General features: G+C 44.3%; 1 protein-coding gene across 1 annotated transcript in view; it reads left to right on the top strand.

Annotated features, from left to right (window-relative positions):
- Window positions 1–493: 493 nt before the first annotated feature.
- The window catches only part of unc5cb (unc-5 netrin receptor Cb), a gene marked incomplete at its 3' end in the record, with an annotated part of 77507 nt that continues 52438 nt past the window's right edge, over window positions 494–25562 (top strand). The window contains exon 1 of the mRNA XM_008287802.1: window positions 494–663. Within this exon, the coding sequence (XP_008286024.1) occupies window positions 546–663 (118 nt within the window). The remainder of the gene's footprint in view (window positions 664–25562) is intronic.

Genomic DNA, 25562 nt, shown 5'->3' with positions numbered 1-25562 from the left:
GCGCCGCCACTTGCCGGAGCACTTGGATTGGCTGAAGGAGCAAGGTGGCCCGCAGAGACGGCTCCTTCCCTCGGCTCAGTCCCGTCAGTGGAGCGCAAGGCGCGGTGGACGCACACGCACACACACTCTCTCTCTCTGCTGCACGCGTGGAAAAGGCTGGACGGAGACGGACACAGCTGGAGGACTTCTGGTTTTGTGCGGGGAGCATGAATTTGCCATCAAGACATCGATCCACACCTCTAGACGAACCAAGTGAACCTTTAAAGAGAAAAGCGACCGGAGGCAGGTTTTAAATGCAACATCCTCCCCTGACGGAGGGCGATGCACCCACCTTTCATTCCGCAAACTATCACATGTTTGTAAAAGGAAGAAGAACAGTGCGCTGGATATATTTCGTGCAAACGCGTGATTTTGCGCACCGGGGGCTGTGAAGGGTGATATTTTGGACCGCGGCGCGCCACGGCGAGGGACCACAGTGCGCGTTTGATTTGAGCAATTTCTCAGTGACTCGGACTTGCCTCAGAGCGTAGTTTTGACTCCTCATCATGGGCTTCGGTGCACAAACTGACAGAGAGGGAGGAAGAGCGCCGAGATTCTCCCCTGAGATGCCCACCGTGTCCTGGCTTTTGCTTTTCCTCCTGCTGGATATCGGAGCGGCTCAAGGTAAAACTTTAAAGTGTATTCTTGACCCGTGAACTCGCCTTTTTTTTCTTTCTTTTCTCTCTCTCTCAGTAAAAGTTTTTGTAAAGTCTTGTAAGCCTCAGCGGGGGTGTATAGCGGAGAAGAAAAAAAAAACCTGAATTCTTTTCAGTCACACTTTAAAAAAGAAGAGATACAGTTCACCCACCTTTTGGCATTGGAGCTGTATTTAGAGATAAAGGCGCAAATAGAAGCTTGTAGCCTGAATCAGAGCAGGAGGCCTTCTGAAAGAAGTGGTTTACAAAAAAAAAATCTAATGAAGCCTTCTCTGGAAAAAAAAAAAAAAGATTAAATAATTGCTGTTTCATTTCAGGGATTGGAAATTCCTGATTTCATAGGACATTTGGAAACAGTCATCACAGGAAAGGAATAAAGAATGACTGCTCCAGAGCTTTGGAGATAAATGAGCCCATATTGTGGCTGCTCTGTTACATCTCCCCCAACCTTTAAAAAGATATAGTGCACTGAACAGTTTGCACATTTAAACATGCTAGTGGATGTGCAAAATATTGAGGAAATTCTTTTGAATCATAGGACAATATAATATAGATTATTTGCTGTAGATTTAAAAAGAAATGTGATTTAAATTGTAATTGAGGTTTCTGTTAATGAAGCAAAGAAAGCTGCACCTTCATCGATTCACCGCCATTCATTCTTGGTGATTTGGCACATCTATAAATAGTTTAATTCTAAAGTGAAATCTCCAATATTGATGAATCATAAAGCCCAGTCTAGCTAGTAATTGATTAAACAGTCTTGATTTTCAGAGGACGGGTATAATCAGTGTTTCTTCAATACTCAGTGGCTAAGTTTTGGAGGCAATTTTCATTTCCAATAGAACACCTCTGACTGATGAGTAGTAATTATCCCGCCGTACAAAAGCTCAGGCACGTTTTAAACTTCAGCCTTTTTCTTCCTGAAGCTTCCCCGTTGAGAGACGTAAACCCTAGTAGCTGTCAGCTCCACAAACCGTTGAGATAATGCCGAAGCACCTGAAGCCATTTACTTAATCTGCGCTCTCCTGAGTGAGATTGTCAGTCAAACAAAGGGAGCTGAGGGGAACCGATGTGTGTTTGTGCATCTGCAATTAAGGTAGGTGGTCTGTCTTGTCTTTCTGGAATGACACGATGAGATGAAGGGAGAATGAGCAGATTTCTGGGCCGCATTTTTTAAAAACTACAGCAACGTCGTGAACCACTACATGTCTTTTGAATGTGAGCAACACAAGCTTCCAGGTCTAAGCACACATCCCAGACAGGGAAGAAGGTCTGTGAGCAACCTTATCTAGCAGCTCCAGACCTTCATCTCACTCCTACATAGTTAATGAGCAAAAGAGGGAGAGGAAGAGTGAAAAAAAAAAAAAAAAACAGCACAGGTCCAGTTTCTGAAGGGCAGGGTGAGATGACATAATACCCCTTCCAAAACCCCAGAGAGCTCTGTGTCATTGACGAGATGGGGAATACGAACAAGGTTCCTCTCTGTCCATTAAGAAGTCGATACAGCAGGAGAACATTGTTTGAGCCTAATTAATGGGCCTCGCTATTTTGGGGCACTGATGAGCTCTACACATTTCCAAATCGCTGGAGAGTCACTTCTTCAGTGTAAAACTACTGGTGATTAAAGTGGCTCGCTTTACCCAGGCAGCGCTCCTCACGCCAGCCCCCCTTCCAACCCGGCACATTTTGTTTTTGCAGTCATTTGAACATATTTTTTCTATAGTTGCGATCGCGTTTCATCTGGTTTGTTTTATTTTATTTTATTTTTCTTGACTCTGAGAGGACTCTCTCATTCCCTGTGAGCACTGGGAAAATGAGAGTGCTCATTAACGTGCTGAACTCTTGACAAAGGAGACAGGTTGAGACAGATATAAGCGAGGGAGCTGCCAGAAAAGGTAGCTGAGAGCTCGGTGACAGTAGCTTGATTGGAAACCCTCGGTGCAAGAACAGATGCACTTCCACTATTTCCAGGGCAGCGGCGGAGACGTCCTCGTCTGCCTTTTAAAAGTCGATGGAGGATGTTGTTGTGGGAACATATGGAATGCTTAATTCAATAAAAAAAAAAGGATACGCACGTGTTTTTAGTTCCAATGAGCGGATCTGAAATATTAGGATTCATGAGACGGGACTCATCAGTGAAGCCACAGTTTGGTTGAAGGAGGAGCTCAGCAAACTGAGACACGGAGTTTAAAGTGTGCTAAGAGGTAGAAAACTGCATTTAAAGGTGTTTTTCGCTCTCGATTTCATTTCGTTTGACCTTAACACTGGCATTTATATAGTGCGTCTCTGTGCTCGGCGGTGGACATGGGTGCTGGCCTTCCTGGGGTTGGTTCACTTTTTCCACAGTGCTGCTCTCTCCTTCCCCTCATGTTCCTGTCTCTGCTGCCTCTCCACTCTCTGATGATGATGTGCCCTCCGAGGGCTGTTTATGGAGGGAAAAGTTAAAGGATATTTAATGCATATGGATTCTAAAGTATCGTGACTCAGTGGCACAGTAGGACTTTTGCCATTTTTCCGACACTCAGACTGATGTGTGTGTGCTGCTGAAAGAATGTGTATTATTTTTTTTTATCATTATTTTTCTACCAGGCTTCCCTCGGGCCTGCTAACATTACAACCATCGCGGTCATTATATAAACAGGCCCACAATGAGCGCATTGTGCGTAAGGAGCAGTGCTTCTAAATTACCTCCTATGATGGCCTTTAGCCGGCGTTTGTGAACTGACACATTTAAAGCCAAACGATTTTGTGCAGCTGAAGGAAATTAAGATTGAGTTGTGATAGGTGAAGGAAGAGGGCAAAGTAAAAGGGGGGAAAAAAAAGCGTGTACACAGTTTGGCTGAGCGGGGTCAGAGCTGCACGCTGGTTGCTAGCTGAGCCACAGACGGAGCGTGGTAGCGAGTGATAATTACTGTGAAAAGTGGCTGCTGAGTTTGCTTCCCTGCTCCACTTGATGTCATATACTATTGTTATGAAAGCAAAAAATATACGCGGTAGCTATTTTTGGGGGGGAGGCTGGGAACAGTTCTGTACTCATCTGGTGGATGAGGATATCTGCTGTGCTGATGGAGGCAAATACTGTGACTGTAAACGGTAGTGAGGGTTTTTAATATGGTTGGGTCACGAGTCCAGATTGTCAGAAACATTGGACTGGCCACCAGAAAGAAGATTCTAATTTTATTTTAGTTTTTTAAAGTTATTTTTTTGGCCTTTATTGTACAGGGCAGTGAAGAGAGAGACAGGAAAGTAGGGGAGCAGAACGGTGGAAGGACTTACAGCAAAGGGCCATGAGCGGGATTCGAACCCATGGCCACTGCATTGGGGGCTATAGCCCCTGTACATGGGGCACCAGTTCAACCAGTTGAGCTACAGCGACGGCCCAATTATATTATAATTAAAGAATTTGACTTCAGGGCGCCCCTATAGCTCACCTAGTTGAGCGGGCGACCCATGAACAGGGGCTATAGTTCCCCGATGCAGTGGTCGTGGGTTCGACTCCTGCTCACAACCCTTTGCTGCAGGTCTCTCCCCATTCTTCACCCCCTTTCCTGTCTATCTCTACTGCTCTAAAATAAAGGCAAAAGGCCCAAAAAATATATCTATATATATAAAAAAGATTTGACTTCATCTGTAAATCATATTGTCTTTCATTTTCCTGTTTCTGAACCTTTACCATGTAAACCTGGTGGAGAAATCCTTGTGTTCCATTGGATAAAGTATGCCCACAAAGCACATCATGTTTACTTTGTATATAAAAAACAGAATGTAAATTACTCATCAGATTGTTAAAATCTCCAAACAACAATTCAGGGAACACGACCCGTCAGTGTTGCTCTATAAAAGTTGGTTTTCCCAAGAGGTTTTATTGCTTATTTGCTCACTGACCAGCCTGTTGGAGTGATGACTCCTCCAGTGAAGTACACCTAAACTTTTTTTCCCCTCCTTTTAAGCTTTATACTGGGATGTTTCCGTGCCTTTTTTTTGTTTGTTAAACTAGACTTTTGCATTGCAATTAAACTTGACTCGTAGGGGGGAGTTTAATAATGACTTCAGATTCTTTTCCGGAGAGGCAGACGAAAGAGAAGTGGTGAGATGAAGGAGTTCGCAAGGACGTTAAAAAAAAAGAAAAAAAAAGGCACCGACAGATTAGAGGTGAGGAGTGAAGAGGAAAAGGGGACTGGAGGCAGAAGTGAAGAGAGAGAGAGGGAGAGAGGGAGAAGGGTGAAAGCGAGATATGAAGCGAGGACAGGGACGGACATGGGAGGAGAGGAGAGTGTGTCATTAATCACCCTGTGTGACACTCTCAACTACAGGGGAGCTTCACAGTGCAACATTCACTTCTATTAGCGGTCCATTAGCAGAGCTCGGCACAAGTAGCAGCACTTGACAGGTAGGCCTGTGCCAGAATGGCTGACCTGTGTCTCTCCACAATGCATATTGCACCTCCTAGGTTTTCCATCTATGTGTGTGTGTGTGTGTTTGCTAAGAGTATTTTAGGAGGGTGGGGTGAGTCAAAGTGCACAACAGGCCAGGAATCACTACTCCCTTTTGTGGGTGACGTACAGCAAATGAAAATAATTGTATAAAAGGTCCCGCTTTCAATTACGCTGCTGGATGAGAAAGGAGATAATGATTGTAAAGATGATGATGATGGTGGTGGTGCTGGTGACCTGATTTCCTACCTGCGATATATCCCCCCCTTTTGCCAGAAAAATGGCTCTTCAGAGTTGAGATGGCTGATGCATTAGAGGTACAGTCATTTCGCATTCAAAGGCTTGTTGGCCTCTTACTTGCCAAGAGCCCTGTGATTACATGAACCTAGCCAAGGGGACGGGGGTGTGGACCACTGTCCCTGCTCTTGATCTACAGTTCATTTATGATTAGAGATCAGAGCCGACAGTGAGAAAATCAGGGGTTGAGGGGTGGTGGGGGGGGGAGATAGAGAGGAGGACAGAGCCAAAGGGGGAGAGAGAAGTGATTACGAGTTAAGTGGCCCTTCTCATGCCATTATAAGCAGCAGGGCTGACAGAGCACATCATGAGAGAGTATAAGTACACACTCCACTCCTGCCCTTTAATTTGGCATTGTGGCCTCCCCCCCTGGTGTTTAACCACTAATGTCCTCTTGCATTTTTTGTGTTCCCAACAGGAAATCAGTCAAGGACATGTCATTACAAATGCAGGTAAACAGGAGTTTGAGTAACTAAAAGATAGTTGGTGGAAGGAACTTTAAGCTTCATTATGTGTACTTAGCATACACTAATTACTCATCCTGATCAATTAGCAACAAAGCCTGCCTTGAATCTAATTCTAATCGTGCGACAATACCTGCATTTGACCGTGCTTCTGCTTCTGCTGTGGCCGTGCGTGCCGCTCTGGCCTCGCCAAGTTAATTAGGGCGCAAAATAAACCCGAGTAAGGGGGAATTTTACATGCTCCTGGAAAGCCGGTGCTCTTACATATTCACATGGTCACTATAAAAAAGCTCAATGTGCTGATGAGTTTTAAGAGGCTGACAGAGTGCTATTATTTCCCCGATGCCCTTTAACAGCGTTCCCTGCAGTCTCGGTACCCGGGCAGAGCGCGGGGCATGCAACAACCTTGGTAACCGCCACATAGCGAGCACGGGCCTAAGGCCAGCGTTATGCTTTCCACATCTACAAGAGGGTCCGCTAGAGACTGAGTGATGCGCTTTTTGTCCTTTTTTGTCAGTAAGAGGATGCTACTTCTGTACAAGAGACACATCCTCCAAGTGGACAAAAAAATAGACCAACTAAACATCTGTGGTGTCTGTGTGTGAGTTGGCAGGGGAGGATAATCCTGACCCAACCTGGCACAGTAAAAAAAGAGGAGTTCGCCAAAAAAATGTGGTCTGAACATGCTCTGAATGTAGTCTAGAGGTGTGAAATAATCCAAGTCAGCTGTTGGATTTTATCAGGAAGCAGCAGCAGCACTGGGTGAACTTCTGGAAGTACACATTTAAATTAGGCTGATTTAGTAGGAAGAATTCTTAACTTAGTTTACCATTAAGAGTGTAACTGGAGCTGCTGCTGACCCCAGAGGCAGCCGATGTTTGATTAAAGCCCAACTAACCTCTCCTGTACCTACAGCACACAATGCGGCTCGTTAACGAGAAGAAAAAATGTCCACATTGACAAACAATTGGTTTCAACACATTGCGGCTGATTAATAGATAATTAGATAATACAAAGAGAGGAGCTCAAAAAAATAGCCTTGAGCACGAATACCATCATCTCACGGGCGCTCTTTCAATCCTCCGCTCTGCTACCACGAGAGCGCGGTTGATGTTTAAGCCAAGTTATATTCAGTTCTGATGAGAGAGGCCAACGTGCCACTGAGGCAGTAATGAGCGAGATGATATCAGCGGTGACTCATAGCACCTGAGTCACGAGCGCGGCGTGGAATCACCTGAATTTTCACGCTTCTATAGAAATCCAGTGGCGCCTCTTCGGGATGGAAATGCAGCTGCTATCTTCGCCTTCTGTTCTGACTCTGATTGACAAAGCTAAACCTTTAATCCTGGCTTTGCCCTGTCTTGCGCTCCGAGCCAGAGCCTCACGAGCGGGAATGAGACTAAAGCAAATACACGAAAACCCCTCCTGAAGAATGGGAACAATGTTCATCTGTAATAAGTCGTTGGGAAAAGCCGGCTCGCGTCGAGGCGGAACCGTCGAGTGGAGACGACGTTTTATATACCTGCCGGACTTTTGCCCTGGTTTTGTCGGAGTGCATTCAGAAGAGGTGGTTTCCAGTTGCTATCATGGTCGGGGAGGGTTGTGGTCTGTGTATGTCAGCAGAACAGAGGGAGGGAGGGCGTAGAGGGGCATGGGACCCCTTGTCCCGGCTGAAACCTGAGAGCAGGAGACCCACGCTCCCCATTTCCTGTCTCCACTTTATCAGCATCTTGCTCTCTGTTATTTCTGCACTCTTAAAGCATCTGATGAAAGCCTTGCCACAGATAAATGTTTGTGCCTCCTTGTTTTTTATGGGGCTCAAATGAGGTACTTTATCCGCCTGTGTCCCCCCCCTCCTCCACCCAACCACCACCACCACCACCTCCTCCATCCTTCTCTTTTTTTTTCATTCCTGTGTCTGCTTTTGAGATGCCACAAGAGAAGTTATAGTCTCTGGTTTATATTATGGTTCCTTAAGGATGGGCTTGGGACGCCTAAAAGGACAATGCTCGTTCTTGTTCTTCTGAAGGAACACTGTTTTTTTTTTTTTTTTTTTAGAAGACATTCGGGAAAAGGCCTTGAGAAAAGGTGGATTATTTGAATAAACCGCATGTTGTTAAAAAAAAAAATAAAACAGTCCAGCTATAGATTAATTCAGCCAGATACGGTGAATGAGAAGTGATATTCTTTTGAAAAGAGCCTTCTGGTTGTGTCCTTAACAGTCTGCAGTCTTTCACCTCTTATCACCTCGTACAATATTTTCATTCTGACTCATATAATTCAGCGTGCTTCTGTTTTCTTAGCTTTTCTGTTATGAGTCTTGAATTGTGTGTGTGTGTCTTTGTGTGTGCGCGCACGCTCGCTCTTGTTTGTGCGCATGTGGTGCCGCAGTGTGTGTATACCCGCGCGTGTATGTTTATTCAATAATAACACAGTCCGAGAAAGTCTGTTTCAGATAAATCTGTGTGAATACCAGACCATTCATCCCCAGGAAATCAATCTTTCTCATAATTCCCCTCATTTTTCTTCCATCTGTTATCTACAGAGCTGCCAAACAGACTTTTAAACAGAGCAGACCATTACCAGAGGGCAGAATTAAATGTGTGTCAGAATGCCAGCCTGTAAAGTTGTTGTTTTTACTGAGTTAAATGAGGTGCTAAATTAAAGCCTTGCAATTGTTGTATGATTAATCCCCCCCCACCAACCCTCCATGCACTCCTGGTGACAAAAAAAAAAAAAAAAAAAAAATTAAAATATGAAGGGATGTTTAAAAAAAAAAAAGCTATTGAACTCATGCTTGACTGTTGTCTTTTTTTTCTTCCTGTAATTACTCTGTACAAGTCTCAGCAAACACCGTGGAATTCATCAGCAGCATTGCGGAAAACAGTTTGTTTAAACAGTGGAGATCCGAATGTTGGAGAAAAAACCCAACCTCACCATCATCATCATCATCATCATCATCACCACCACCAAACACCCCACTGCGTGACCTCTTTTCTTCGTTTTGGGCTTTGTTACTGCGGGTCCAGTAATAGTTTGCAACTTGAGATAGCTGTTGGGTGTCAGCACTTTTCCTGTGTTTGTACAGCATGTGTTTGTGTGTGTGTGTGTGTGTGTGTGTGCCATATCTCCATGATCAGTCCCTGGTGACTTAAGTACTGGCAGACAGTGTTTAACTGGGGCAAGCTCAATGGGTCTCATTTAAATGGGGCCCAGACAGAAGCCCCGCGGTGAAAGGTTATTTTATGACTCCTAACATGTAAAGCACACTGTCGAAGCTGCTACAATTTGTGCGCTTGCCAGAGACGGCAAACTGTACTGTATTGTTCTTCTTCGGGAATCTGTCAGGGAACCAAAAAGGCGCTGCTGACATTTAAAATCTGCCAAATTAGGCAGACAATAAGTGGCTCTGTTGTCTTTGATTTGTATGCCTTCTTTATTTAATGAGTGCTATGGAGATGAGTTTGATAATAAGAGAAAGCAGTCGCGCATCCGAAAGTTCACGGCTGTAAATGTCAGGATTACATGATGTTCTAACACAGGAAGGATTGAAGAATGTCAAGTACGGCTGCCCCTCGCGCTCACCAGCCTTTCTGGATGGCGGCGCAGGCATGTATTCTTTGGTTGAAAATGCGCTTCCTTTCATAAATAATGAACGATGAACACTACTGTAAATGCAAATCTCCAGGTTGTGTAAGGGATCGGCAGAAGAGGAGAGCTTCCAGCTGCGCATTTGCCCCTTTCAAGGAGTTAACCAAACAGTAGGCAGAAGGTGAATAATGGATGTTGTTGTGATGATTGCTCTGAAATGCAGAGAGAGAGAGAGAGTGTGGGGGAAAAAAAAACAGGCAGGAGTTTTTCCCTAAACCAGGTCAAATGACTGAATTGGCCCTATTTTGTACACAGAGAGCTTTCTTGCTCGAAATTTGTGCAGTCAACACAACTCTTGTTTGCTGTTTCACCTCTACAGGCGCCCAATGCGTTCAGGCATGGAACCCAAAATATTGCTACGATAACATTTACCAAGTCAAGGATGCTGCTATCAGATCTTGCTAAGCTGCAGAGTAGAGAAAACCCTCAATCCTTAACTGAACAATTATTAAAATCTCAATATCTAAATCATTGTAGCTGCAATTTTGTGTCACCAAATGAAATCACAAGTGATGCATTGTGGTGCTACAGAGAGGCCCAGCCTGCAAATCATATTCAAGGCACGAGGGAACATATTAGTTTGGTACAGAATCCAACAAAAAACATTTTTAAAATTATTTTCCAGAGCAAAAAAAATAAAAAAAAAGGACCATTAATATGAAAATCATGAATCACAGCAAAATATCTGTCAAAATATTCCCGATAATTAAAAATATTCAAAATAATTACAACAGGAAGAGTCAGTTTCTGCAAAATATATTTTTAAATCAAATCATTGTGTGTTCGCCAACATTCAGGCAAGACTTTATGAGTGTCAGTGTTGGTCTGTAGACTAACATATCTCCGCTTTCCAACTTTTTCTTTTGGCCTTTTTGGCTTTATTAGATAGGACAGTCAGGGAAGTGGGGGGAGGAGAATTGGTAAAGGGTTGCAGCAAAGGGCCATGAGTGGGATTCAAACCCATGGCCACTGCATAGGAGACTGTAGACCCTGTACGTGGGTCACCAGCTCAACCAGGTGATCTACAGCAGCGGCCCACGGCTTTCCAACTTTAAGAAACATTCACTGTCAGCAGAATGGATCCAAATTGGTGATTTCCTGACTTTACCTCTAGTGCTACCAAATGGTTAAGATTTTACTTTAAGAAAGATATCTGACAAATATTGGATGGATTATCATAAAATTAAGTGCAGATATCTACGGTTGCCAAGAGGATAAATTCTAATTACAGGCTGATATTTGTGGTTTAGAGGAAAATATCGGATGGATTTCCATGAAATATGGTAACAACATTCACTTTTCATCAGGTCAAAATTCAAGCAGTTCAAAAGGTTTCGACTACATTCCAACTACGTTCCCATCACCTGTACTCTGTAAATAGTGCTGATTTGCATTTAGTCATTGCGCATCATTAGGAGCAACACAAGTTTTTTTTTTTCTATTTTTCTATCTTTAGGGCATTTAAAGCTATTTTTAGATAGTGCTAATAGAGAGATGACAGAAAACAAGGGAGAGAAAGATGCAACAAAGATCTCCAGCTGGCCCCTGAACAGAGTGTGTTGTGGTTTATGGTCAGCATCTTAACCGCTAAGCCACAGGAGTGCCCTCCGGTATCTGGAGTTCGCCAACCCACCCATCAGTTTGGTAGAAGAGAATTGCTCTTAACGCAGTTGTAGGCTTTGCAGAATCGCTCTCCCGCAAGTCAAGTTGATGGAGAAATGAGATCTGAGTTTGGAAAAAATGAGCGAGCTTAGCGAGATGACAGGCTTGTTTCTCTAATTCCAGACATCTATAAACTATGACTCCATACAGTGCACCAGCTGCACTGGAGTCAGCACACTAGCTGTAAACTGATACACCATAATGGCTTGCTGCAGATATGCTGGAGCATGTGCAGCGGAAACCGATAATTCAGTGGTGACACACCATACATAGGGGTTCCCATGGTTTTTAGGCTGACGTGAGGTAAGCTGATCTGTCAGGTAAAAGCTGAGGGGGGTGGGGGGGTGAGGGGCAACGCTGGGTAACCTCTGCTGTGTAAAGGAAGGAGCGTTGCACTGGTAAATTCTACCTCCTGATGAGCTGCCCTCAGTAGCTGCTTGTTTAAGTCGGACTGCACACATTCCTCGCTTCTTGCATTTAGAAAGCTGCGCATTACTAAATCATGGTGTTTTTGTTTTTACAAGTCTACAAAGACTTAATAGCTTTCTGCTAGCCACGTTTTTTTTTTCTTTTTCGTTATCACTGCTTTTCTGTGCCAGATATTTTATTTAGCAACCCCATATCCCATCATGAGACCCCGCCAAACAAAGCATTGATACGGCCCAGGGAAGAGTAAGAAAAAGAGGGGAGGTGGAGACAAAAAAACAAAATGAGCAACTCTGAAGCTGCATGGCTTTTACCCACCGGATGAACAGGCTGAGAGCATCCAGGATTCAGACACATTAACCCATTGCTATTCTGGGCTCATTTGTGTGGCTTTTTGTTTATGGAAAGGAGGCAAAAATCTGGTAAACAAACACAACAATGTTGAACAAACCAAGGTTTTTGTGAGGATTGGGCAGCTTTGAGCGTTGCCATCCCGCTCGCATATTTCCATCCCCCCCCTTTGCAATTTCTCGGGAAATTTGGCCGGGTAATCCGAACCTTATTGTGTTTCTTCTCTGTGGAACACCAGATACCAGCGCAACCTGGTTTTGGTTTTTTACTGCCATTTTTCTTGTTGGCAGTTGCTTCCACAGTGATTGAATTTAGGGGAAGGGCACGACAAACTCCAGCTGGAATATTTACACCCTAACACCTATTGCGGTTCTTCTGCTGTAGTTTGCTTTAATAGGAAGTTGACAGAACGCGGTGCGCCGTCTAAAGAGTTTCAACGGCGGCGCGTCAAATCCGAGGAGCGTCGGCGGTCACTCCCGGTCGCGGAGTCGACGCGGATCGGTCAAAGCTGGTTCTGACGCGCAGGGGTCGGACGAGTGGGAGGACAAAAGTGATCAGCGCTTTGATGGATGTGTCACAACGAGGGGATGTAGCTGTCCAACATCTATCAGTGGATAAAGGTTTCCTCTGCTCAGCCTGTCACATCCAACTTTACTCCTCATTCCTATTCTTCTTTCCCTTTGGCTCTCTTTCTCACTCTGTTAGAAGAATCTGGGTGTCAGATGGGGAGGAGGGGGGGAAGAAACATACTGTCAGAGCCTACAAAGAGAGTTTTTGTAAAAGCTTACAGGATTATTTGTTACCGCGTGGCCCCAGTTACATGCAGACAATCTATGTCCTTTGTATCTGGGTGGTCTCTCGGGAGCGAAACAGACATTTTAATTCAATCAGCTGCTTCCACCCCTCCCCTCCACACTACTCCTAAAACTCACTCATCTCACTTCAGTGATACGATTACGAGCTGATCTGCATTGGCCATCTTGTTGTGATTATATATGTTTACATGGGAGGGAGGTGTTTACTGTGGAAACTGCGGCGCCCCTCCCGCCGCTCGTTTAGCTACTGGAGAAAAGAGCTTCTGTGAGATTTAATTTATTTATCGTCTCTGGAAGAGAGTTATAATGACTCTCTAACAAGCATTGTAATCGTGCTTTTCTTAGAGGCCCGTTTCTCTGAGATGAGTGGCTCCAGCTTTACAGAAAAACAGATATAATGGGTCCACATAGTCGCGGGGACACACTGGTGGTTTTTTGTCAGGACGGCGCTATAGCTTCTTTCCATGCAGTCTTAGATTTGCAAGTTCTTTTTTTTGCTTTTGCTTTTTCTAAGCCATACTGTGTAAAATAAGAGAAATATGCAGACTGAGATATGCAGGAAAACTAAAGTGATAGTGGGAGTAGTTTGAGTATTCTCCAAAATAGTTTTAAAAAATAGAATGTACACATCTTCCAAAGTTAAATCCAATAGCAGCAATGCATTTAAAGCTAGAAAGAAAAATGCCATGTGTGTGTACATGAGTACAAAACACAACAACTATACTTTCTATATTACTGAATGTAAATAAATGGATTTTCTGTCTTTTTTTTTATGTAGCACAATGCAATCCCTGAGCAGTAAAAGGCAGTAAGTAGTTCTTCGTGATTGCATCTACAATCAGTCTCTTAAATTGCATGAGACTTTTTAAAAAGAGCAAATTGAATAATTTGTTTTCCATTTCATATTTTTAAGTACCCATCCACCACTGGCCTTGTATCATCCCATTACCGCAGCGTTCTAGTGATAACATTGCCTCACTAATCTTACTGATGGTCACATTTGCCTTTTCAGGCCCCAGCACTCTGTTTTATTGGTGTAGTATTATGCGTCAGTGTTTTGACCATTGTTTACTCCACAACATGCCACTTGTTATCTTCTGCAGCAAATGGCCATGTCTTTACCAATCTTGTCTGGCTTTTGTCTACTTTCCTTTTCTTTTTTTTTTTTTTTTCCACAGGATGAGCAGCCATTTAGTGCCGGGGTCAGGCTTGTAATTGACAGCCACCACTAAACAAATCTGCCCGGCTCGGCGGTAGACCAGCCCCACCTCCCGTCCCCTCCCGCTACTCTAATCTAACTAATGCACCCATGTGTGTGCTGGAAAGTGAATTAAGCATAGAAAACTCAATACCTGATCCATCTGACAGAGCTGCCTGCGTGCACATTAGCAGTTTCTCTGCAGCCTCTGTAATTGTATTACACAAGTTGGCCGCTCTAACGATCAGGCCCTACACACACTTACACACTCATACACACTCTCGCTGTTGTCGTTAATCGCTGCCTTCGCTGGCCCTGGAGGCGTGCAGCAGGCCAAGAACAGAGCGATCGAGAAGGAGGATGATGAGGCGAGTAGTTCAGCCCTCCCTCAAGGCTGACATGAAATGAAATCATACTCTATGTGTGTGTGTGTGTGTGCGTGCTCTGAAGTTTGTATATCGCACAGCATCTTGTTGTTTTTTTTTTTTTGAGCTCTTTTGTCGGAGTCTTTGTATCTGTTGCTCTGCCTTCTAATCAGTGCCTTTTTGGGCGCTCCTGCTGTGTGGCCCTGTTTCTGTTTCTCCTTTTCCCATATCCCCACCGCCTGCTATCTGTGTACTGTCAGCAGTCCTGCCCCTCGCCAGAGAACACAGCATGATAAGATGAGCTTACACTCTCCTCCTCTCCTCCCCGCTAATCTCCCTTGACCTATGCAGACCTACGCAAGGTTAGAAAAATATATCTCTGTGAAGTCTTTTTTTTTTTTACATGCAGGCTGATAAGGGGCGAGGAGTCGGGAGATGCAAATATAATGAGCAATACATTTGATCCCATTGATATAGTAAACGCATACCTGTGATGATTTTCCCCCCATAAAGAGGTAACTGAACTTTATCACCAGGAGCCCAGAGAGTGGAGGAAGATAGGGAGGAGAACAAAAGGACTGAGAGGGTGATTAAAGGGGTTGTTGTGTTGATTTGCTGTGTTGTTGCCATGCAAGCAACCATTTGCTCCGGCCTCGCTAATGGAGACTTCAGTTTGAATCCAAGGAGAAGCTCTTTAATATTTTATTCCTTCTAACAGGCTGATTTATAATGATGAGCCCCAGACTCTTTCCACCGCAGCAGGACATCACAAAGAATCCTGGGAAGCAGGGGAACTATATATAGCAATACCATGAAGGGACTTGCTACAGGCATGAGAGAATCCAGCAGATAGATGGTGAAAGATGAGCTGCGTCGTCCAGCTCAAGGCTGACGGTGTATGGATGCCCGGTGTTGTCCGGGAGACCTCTGTGACCTCTGCAGCTCCCAGGGCCCAGTGATACCCTACTTGCCAGATGACACCCGCATGATCTTACGCCTGGGAAGAGGTCTAGCTTGTGTGTGCGCCTGTGTAAAAATCCCTAAGGGAGGACTTTTCATCTACTCAGAGAGGAGGTCATCAGATATGCCTGTGTGCGTTCACCTCCATGTTTGTGCATGTTCGCATTTCTGTGTGTGTGTGTGTGTGTGTGCGCACACACACAACGGGGAGGAACAGGGAAGAGCTGGGATGGGCAGCTTTATCATGCTTATCTGAAAGGTCACTCCGTCATTGTCGGACTGCACTTTACGGAGCTTCCCTGTGGTCACCGCAAGGCAAAATGATCCCGGAGAGACGGACGGAGGAGAGAACGCAGAGATACTGCCAATGCCTTGAAATGTTGCACCAGTTTGAAGCTAATGAATGTGCTTTGCCATTAACTATGGCAAGGGCAACAAGATCAAGTTTTCATATGATATTGAGGGTTTTTTTTTTGCTTCTTTAACTTTTAGAAGGCATGCTGGCATGTAGTGATGGGTGGGTTTATCACGTCCTACGCAATTAGATACATCAATGTGCATCTATGAAACTGGAGATTGAAGAAGAAGTTGTTCCACAAACATTGTACATATTTAAAAAAAGATCTTGTTCACATATCCATTTGGTGCTTTTTTTTATATGGTAGAAGACATGAGTGCAAAAGTCAGTCAGCACCATGGCTGAGCATTTCCACCTTAAAACCTATAAAGTCTCAAAAACACAGGTTAAGACAGGCAGAGTTCGGTGAGCAGCAAAACGAAGAAACCAGTCCGATCAACTCGTGTGGTGGAACTCTCTGTATCATTATTTTTCAGAATCCGTCTCCGGTTTAAACATGTGTGACTGAATCGCTCCAACATTAAAACTTCCTATTGTGTTGCACAGAGAAGTTTTCCAGTTTTTCAGCAGAGCTTCAGGCAAACTGGGGTGCCTGAGCTGCAGCGAGTAGCACAGGAGCGGATGGAGAACGAGACGAGCAACAGTGTAGAGTTGCTTCTCGACTATTTTATGGCGGGAAGGGATTATTTTCATGGAGTAAGAGCTTTAAATGTGTGAATTTGATACACAGAAATTAGTTTTAGGGGTTTAATAGATGATCAGAAATGGATTTTTTTGTCTCATCTCTCCACCAACTCTCAGAAAAGTCTGCTCTTGCAAAGGTACTTACAAATACACAGATTATTTTGGAATGTCTACACTGTCCCCCCTCTTAAAAATTCAACCACTTACACAGAGATGAGGCTTGATACAAGTTCTTCCATCTGCTCCACTTGTCTCAAGATCCTTCTTACCGATGTGACCTTTAACAAAAAAAATATCTGATTTTGTTTCTGCTACAATCATGTATTGATTCCCTAACTCAGTAAATAAAAACAAACCAGCCGACTGTACGAGAAAAGTGGGACGAGGAAGGGGTTAACCATGTATGGAAGCTCAATTATCATTGGAGTGAAAAAGGTGTGGAGGAAGGGACCCGTCCTCCTGTGTATCGGATGCACGAGCCAAATCTCTGTGCAACACTAATCCTACTGGTTCTGCTGGTTATCTCTCCTCCCTCCTCCTCCCATCATCCCTCAGCAGGTATTTCTCCGCTGCCAAAGGTCCTTCTGTGACATCCATCCCCTGCCTTTCGAATTCATCTCACCTGCCACCCCTTCCAACCCGGCGCCCCTATAGCGCTCTGTTTGTTTTCACTGTTTGTGTCTCAGTGACATTAGCCGCGCTAATCCAATTGAAAAGCTCCTCAGACCCGGAGCCAGGTTCTGTGGGGTTGAGGCGTTTCCATGGGGATCGCATGGATTCTTAATTAAGCTCATTAAAACTAGTTATTAAAGCTCGTTAAATCTCATCCTGACATGCTAGTGCAGCTACTGGTGTCTAACTTTACTAATTCATGCGGTGACGCCACCCCCCTCTCACATTTTCACCAGCGCGCGCACGCACACACGAGACACAGAGGGCTAATTCGCTTTGTTGGGTGCAATTAAAGCTCTCAATAATCCCCGCGGCTTCGCCTACTTCTCGGTTTGAACGGAACAGAAAAGTGACACGTAAAGATTTTGTGATCATTTACATATCCAAACACGGTGCTCACGCTGAGTTCCAGTGAGGTTAGTGGGAATTTAAGGAAAAGAAAAAAACGTCCACGAGTGATATATTTTAGCCACGGGAGATATTTCAGTCCTTGCTTTCGCTCGCACACACTCAGCCGTGTTACCGCGCGCCCTTTGACCTCTTTCTAAATTTACACGTCAACTCCAAATATTGTTCTTTGGCTGCGAGGGAACCGTAAAGCATGATGTTTTTTGGGGTCTTCGGGGGCCCTTGTGGAGCGGTGTGTAAATGTGTGTGTGTGTCGGCGGAGGGGAAAAAGGAGAAAGAGCGAGCGAGCGAGCGAGCGAGAGACTCGTCTCCCGAACCTGAATCAGCCCTTTGATGCTGACTGGCCTTGACATCAACAATGTGGCCTTTCACAGCTCTCACCCACCTCTGAGGAGCTCACCAAGAACACACACGTATGCAGTCTTTCTTTCTCTGTCACTCTCCCCCCTTTAGTTTTCATTGTTTATTTTTTATTTTTTTGTGCCATTCACAAGGAAATGGCACTACAGCTGTAAAGAGAAAGAGAGAGAAAAAAAAAAGGAAGAGGAGGAAGCTGTTATATCGAGCGAATTAAAAAGAGAGAGGGGGCATCAGATTCAGTGAGAGATCTTCATTCTGCATTTTCCCAGCAGAACCAATGGAGCTCAAAGATCTTGTTAAGTCCTCTGCAGAAATTACATTCTAAAAAAACACCAGAGAAATGAAAGGATATTGAGCTGAGCATGGTGAGGAGTGGAACTGGTTGAGGGCTAGAGGGACATCTATGACAGTGGATTTTGTTAAGTACCCCCCCTTTAAATTTCCTCTTCTTTTTTTTTTTTTTGGCAATCCTTTAAAGTTGTTCCTTCTTGTGCTTTACTAGTCTTGTCATTCCTTTGACATGAAAGGGATTTCAACCCCGTGTCACAATGACTGTGGTTAAAGAGTCCATTCCAGATAAATGTTGAAACACTCAGCGTCCTCTGAAGGGAGGCTCTGAAGCACGGCCTGCCGAGGGACATCCATCATTGACATCACTGCTAATTTTGGTGACATACTCGGCAAAACATGCCCAGCTGTGTGTGAAAGAAGTACATGAACTCAGTGTTTCCATGTGATTTTTTTTTTTTCTCTCTCTTTTCTTTACCCCGGCACTTTTCAACGGCTTACAAAAGCTTATATCAAACATGTGTTTTCTTCAACGTGTGAGAGGAATCGACCGTGATTGCCCCGACGAGCGACGTTTTCAGATGTGTTGCCGGCCCGGCGGAACATAAATTTCTCTGAACTTAATCTTTGTTTACTCTGGGAAGGCTGTGATGGACTTGTTCGAATTAATTAGCATTAGTTCTCCGGTAATACAGTCACATTTGGCTGCTGCGGGCAGAGAGACATTTATAGAGGTTGACACAAGTTGACAAGAGGTGAAGATTCCTCCCCAGGGCTGTGGCCTTCTGCACGCTATAATGGGATAATATGAGTGTGCAATAATGAATTTGACCCGGGGTTTTGCGCTTCTCAATCACACACCAGTTCGGAGATAGTTATCGAGAAGTAGATGCGTAGCCCCCCCAAATAAAAAAAAAAAAGAAGATAGAAGCTCCCTTTTTTTTTTTTCCTGACTTCTCTTCCCAAAGCAAACAACAGGCCGGCGGTTAGAACATTAGCTCCGTCTCCTCTGACGCTCTCAAGTTAAACACATCTCGCGGAGCATGCTATTTCCTGAAGATGAATACCACTCTGTGATGTGCAGAGCTAAATGCATCCAGTCATTTGCCCTGGAGCACGAGTCTGTGTTTAGGTGACGGGACCCACTGAGGATGTGGGCAGTGGCAGTATGGCGGCTCCGGTGCCTCGCTGCCTGCGTCTCTTGCCACGTGGACGTTTGGTCATTAGAGCTCTTGTTTGTTTTTTTTCTTCAATGAGTGACTTTGTGTGGTCAGACCTCAGCCAAATGACTAACCTGAAAACGACTCGAGCCGCATCGGGAGCTTTTTGTTTTTGCTCTTTATTGGACAGTTTAAAGTGAAGGGGCAGACGGGGAAAATATGGGGTGGAAGCGAGGGGTATGACGCGCGATGGGTCTTTAGCTGCAATTGATTGGGGAGGTTGCTTTTAATGTACGCATTTGGCTACCGGGGTGCTTTGAGCTTTTGCTGTTACACTCTGCTCCTGAGGTTTTTCTTTTCCTTGATGACCATCTGGTCTTTTAAATTCTAGCTATCTAGGAAACAATCATACCCCATTACCCGCCCTGACTTTCATAACACACGTTTTCTTACCAGTTGTCTTCTGTTACGTACACAGAATCTTCTACGAACGTGGGTGAAAAATACAGGTTTAGGAACGCTCACATGCCACACCAAAAGAGATGGATCTGATTAAATACAGAAACACATTCACAGATGCTTTACAGTTTCCAGTGTTTGGCCAGAATACATCAAAAGTTGCAGCTTTTGTTTCTGGAAAAAAAAACCCAAAACCTGACAATTTGAATTTTCCTGCCTGGGTGGGTTGTTGTTAGTGAAAGCCACCTACAACTTTAGCTGTAGTAATTACAGTACTGGCTACAGTAGCTGGATCATTTAGGGAATCTAGTTTTTTTTTTCTCTCCAGCCTCTAAGCACTAGGTCAAGCCAGTTGCTGTCAAGGAGCTTCTGAGCTGTTGCCTCTCTGCCTGTTCGCATCCACAGCTTCACTGGTCAGAGGCTCATATTCCAGTCTTTCTGACAGGGGTGGTTTGCTTTGATAGTCAGGCCTGTTTACCGCTCCATGTCCTGGGGGCTAACTGAGCTCAGATCACCCTCAAATGAACTGAGGAGTGAGGGAAATATTCAACACAGCTGTGCTTACTCTGAGGGCCGGGGCCAGGAGAGACATGCTGCTGCGCTTTCAGGTACTGGGCAGGTCTCGCCTCTGAAGCTGTCTTTAGAGAGCGTGTTTGCATTTATAAAAATGTTTGCTCGGGTATGAAAATAAAGATTTCCCCAATGGCGAGGGATGGGAATGTAAAGAGAGAAAGTGAGCTGGATGAAGATAAAAGATTTTTTTAACAGGTAGCAAAGCAGCTAACCCAGCGGCTGCTTGGGAATATAGCGGCAGCTCCTCTGCAAATCAAAGGTAGTGGTAGTTTGGAGATTCAAGTAGGCAAACTATCCTTGAGTAAATCAAGTGAGTCTCTCCCTAGAAGCTCGGATTAAGAAATATGGTGTTGTGAATGTCATTTACTGTACTTTTTGGCCTCGGCCTTATGTCTTATGCAGGCTTGATGTACACTCCCAGTTGAATAACAATCCCTCATCCTGGACATCTTCCTCTTTCGCTCCAAGATTCATGTGCATTGGGGAAGCATTTAGCCTCTGCTCTTTCCTCAGTCTGTCAAGATTTCTCTTCGCTAGCTTTGTAGCTTTAACCAATTTACCGTCTCTGTGTCTCTGCACAACAGATCCAAGGCTGGCAGCGGCTATATTAGTGGCACAGAGAGACTGCAGTGTAATGAATAGAGGGCATGGCTAGCAATTTGGCACGAGTGGATGGGAGGGGGTCACATATGCCGTTAAAGTGGGCAGAGTCAAGAAATATGGCAGGTAATATGGAAACGGCTCTGGCTTGCCAATAATCAACGCTCATCAGGGTTTTTTTTTTCCTGAGCTGTTTAGTATTAAACAGCCAGCTGTGGAGCAGTTGTCACTCATATGTGTTTGTGCTGTATGACCACGCGTAGCCTGCTCTAATTATCAACCTATTCTTAATGCATGAGCATGGCCTCGCAGATTAATGCATATGCAAGCACGCCTGTTTGCTCGATTCGGGATCCATAAGGTGCTTTATGTCCTTCCATCATTTTCTCCGTAGTTTTGTCCTGCACACATATATGCAAGCAAACCTTGGATTTATCATATCAAATGCTAAAATATGCCACGTGCAATGTAATTTATGTACCTATGCAACTACACGAGTGTTTGGGTATGCATTGTGGCCCTGAGTTACCACCATGATACATTTAAGGATTTATATTTTGTCTAATTAATGCAAAACACATTGGACGAATGCAAATTAAGTGTTTTTTTTTTTTTCAGTGCTTTTTCAAAAATTGCCAAGTGAATGCACTGCCTGCTAGAATATGGCACAAATGTTGTCAAGAGAAGTGGAAAGTCATGAGCAAGCTGTGAGCAAAACCATGTTGTGAGTGTATCCATACTGCCCACTGCGTTGCTGGCGCCCAAGCTGGCCCCCTGTTTGCATGTGCATCCTGTACCCCTCTGCTTCACTGGCCCTCCCTACGTTTCTCCATATTTCCACTCGTTCGTTCTGTCCAAGCTTTGCCTGGTGTGAGTTCTGGCATGCCGGCCCTGCCCTGCCCCTCTTCTACTCTGCTCCACTTCCTCCCCCTGGCTCGGTGGCCTGGCTACCCGGCGGGGGCAGCCTGCTCACCTCCGGGGCAGCTGGCATGCCTGATGGCCTCATTCATCAGACCTGAGGGCGAGGGCTGGGGGCCCACATAAAGAGGAGGAGGAGGGGGTTTGGTGAGGCGGGGGCTCGTCGTGGACTTTATTGGGATAGTTATTAAATAAGCCATGATGACAGGGGGAGGCAGAGGAATGCTTTCAACTTCCTCTGCAGGAGATGTCCTACACAAACCCTGGGACTGGATGGATGATGGAGAGAGGGAGGGACAAAAGGCAAACAGTAATTTTGTGCACTCAAAACACAGAAGGGCGAAGAAAAACAGGCAGAAAGATATATTTACCCAAACGGTGACTTTCAGAAAATGAAGCAGGGACTCGAAGAAAAATGAAGCATTAGGGAAATAAGCAGAGTTTTTACGGGTGAAGGGAAAAGATCGCAGTTTGTTGTCTTTTAAAGACAGATGACTTGCCTTGGGCGAGGGGCTGGCAGTCTGTAACGCTGAGGCTGGTGGCTGAATGGCTGATGACTGAATGACAGAACCCCTCCTGAGATTGGCCAGTAACACACACAACACACACACACACAACACACACACACACACACAGTCCATTGAGTGTCCCAGCAGGGAAGAAGACACAGCCTCTGGGCCAGGGGCCAGGGGCCAGCGGAGGGATGCAGAGGGCAGTGAAGGTCTCCCCGCAGTTTCAAATACAGCCAGCAGTTAACTATTGGCATGGGAAAATCCAGCCCTGCGCCTCCACACCCTCAGCGGCATTCAAGCCTAACGGTAGCGCATCCACATGTGTGTGTGTGTGTGTGTGAGATTCTCTTGACCCTAGCCTAGTGCTCCACAGCTGTTGAACAAGGGAGGAAGAAAGCCGTAGCCGCAGAAAGAAAGAAAGAAAGAAAGAAAGAAAGAAAGAAAGAAAGAAAGAAAAGCGAGGGATGGAGAGAGAATGGACGCCGGAGATGAGAAAGCTTGAATGTAGTCCCTCAGGGCAAAATGAATGACTCACTGACATCCTCCTGGCTCGCCTCAGATGAGTGGCTGTTCTGAACAATGCTTGAAAAAAAGTTTAATTCCCTTTATTGCCACATTTATCATTCATCGTTGTTTGGACGAGACTTTTATGCTAATGCTCTGAGGACCGTCTTGTATACAGCAGCATTACCTGAGCTTTACAGTAATATCTTTGGGTATTTTTAGCGAGCATTGAATATGTGTTTTCTTTTTTTTTTTTGCGGTAGATAAATACCACTTACCTTTGAAATGCAGAGTAGGGTCCTTTTTTTGTCTGCACCAGCCATAAAAGTCATGCTAAATTTGTGAAATAAGGTTGTCCAAAGATTGAATCTGAAGTGTTGCCATGGAGAAATATTTAGTGAAGTTCAACCATCTGTATTATTGTCCGCTTCGAGGAGACCCGACCTATCAGAGAACCCAATCATGAAGCAATTCACTGCAATCAAACAACAAATTGCTGAAGTGACACTAATCATTATAATAATAATCCTTTCAGGTGCCAAGAATTAAACCCCCACCCCAAAAAGAAAACAGGCAGCTTTATGTAATCTCACTGTGATAATGACAAATACAATGCTTGTGATAAACCACCGCTTATCTTACAAAAAGAGTTCAATGGCTTCGTTCCGACTATATAACTTCACTTAGCTTCACTCAAAGCAAAGGCCTCGGACAGAAAGCCTCTATATCACGTCTAAAACACTGGTTTCTTTCATAATTACTTGACACAGTCCAACAACTTGACATTTTCCGCTCTGCAATTTCACTTCTTTTTTTTTCTGCTTGGTTTCTGGTCTTGTCATCTGATTATGTTCTCGCAATGTTTTTGCAAAACAATTTGGTCAGCCGGGCTACTGTGTTCGAGACTGTTGGCATGTTTGTGAGGGAAAATAACAAGAGTGGCTTGAATGGAGCCAAGTTTCCCATGAAAAAAAAATTACCCATGTAGTCGCTCATTACAAATAAACAAATACAGCTGCCAGCATAATGAATTGCACTTCAGAACATGTGCACATGTTCAAGAACTCATCTACCCCTTCTGTTTTTTAAAAAATGCACTTACGGGCATACGTGCACCCCTTGTCACTTCTCATCCTTCGCCTCAGTCTTGTAATTATCTTGTCAATTAACCTGGCGGTGGAAGGATAAATGACACACTTGTCTCCTTCACCATTTCACCGCCGCCCCTGTTTTCCTCTGGTTTCAAATTAATGCACACAGTGGAGTGAGTGGAGAGCGAGCAAGACTGATGTATGTTTTGAAAATCAGGAGGTATTTAAATTTGACTTTGCTGATAATTTCAAGGTTGCTCTTCCCCACCGAGCTTTCTGCTTTGCTTTGATTCCTTCGTGACGTGCAGACTGGCACACTTTGTAGTGCGAGAAAATAAAAAGTCCTGAAAGGTGTGCTTTTGCTCCTTTTGCTTGATTTCAAACCTCCGATTTTGTACATCTTAGTGGGAAAATGTAAAGATGTATGGAACACAAGTGAGCGTGCAACACCTCACATAAAGTGTGAAATGATTAAAAGTGAATTACCGCTCAATGATTGCGTTATTTATAAGTTGACAAGTGTTTTGTCTGATGAACAATCATGCCAAAGCGTTCTCAGTGTCTAGCTACATGTCTGCATTCTGACTCCACATTGCTAGATGAATGGAAAATCTGACTGTGAGACTTCACAAATACGGGGGGAAAAAAATACACCAAGATCTGTAAACTAAGATCTCAACTAAAATGAGTTTAACAAACTTGCCGCAGTAATCATGAGGTGCACAATAAGCTTTGCTACAGCTAATCGGAGCCGCAGTAGTCGTCCGCCTATAATGGGAAAGTATGGTGTTTGCACAATCTTCCTCTGAAAAAACACACAGGCAAGTGCTACAGACTAGACACAGGGGTCAATCGATGGAAATCTGAGTTACTGTGACAGCTCAGACAGCGTGAAAGATGATGCATAATGTCAAATCTATGGAAATGGTCCAAGAAAAATACCCTTGCTTGATCTTTAGCACAAAAAGAAACGTTGCTAAAATGCATTTTAAAGAAGCTTGATGGATGCTGATTCTCACGTTTGATGCACACCTGGCTGCAGTGAATGCATCGTCCTGACAGTGCAGCACAGAGTGTGATAAGATGGGACAAATGGCGTTGGGGGGAAATCGCGTTTATAGATGGCACCATGAATGAATATATCCAGGTATCAAAATACCGGCGAGAAAGATTCCTAGTCTGTAGAAGAGTATTCCAGCGTTATAATGATCCAACACACAGTGCCAATACCACACAAGATTCTAAAGAAAAAAAAGATAAATAAAATGGACTTGGTCAAGGCCACCGTTCTTAAATATTGTTAAAAAAAATAAAGAGCGCCAGAGCAACAAGAGTCCTACAGATGAAAAATGTAGTCAATGAAGAATGTGAAACATCTCTCCAAAAATCTGTTCTGTCATCAGAAATAAAGGCGGACATAGGAAGTATTGAAAAAATGACAAGAAAAAGAAGTGTTCTGAATTTTGTTGCACTGAGTTACTAAGGTGCAGCCTGTGTTTTTAATATAGTAAATCTAAATTGTTGCTTTATAGTTTCACATAAGAGCAAGCACCCTACTGGTTAATGTAGACGTGATGCTGTTACTGCAAAGTGATGTAATTTTGAATCATTTGGCATGTAAGTGATGTTGCATATACAAGGTTTTACTTTGCATTTTT

Source organism: Stegastes partitus, unplaced genomic scaffold (assembly GCF_000690725.1).
Source record: "Stegastes partitus isolate 25-593 unplaced genomic scaffold, Stegastes_partitus-1.0.2 Scaffold521, whole genome shotgun sequence".
Classification (NCBI taxonomy): Eukaryota; Metazoa; Chordata; class Actinopteri; family Pomacentridae; genus Stegastes; species Stegastes partitus.
Note: the sequence above shows the minus strand (reverse complement) of the source record. Positions and strands in the feature narration are given on the sequence as shown.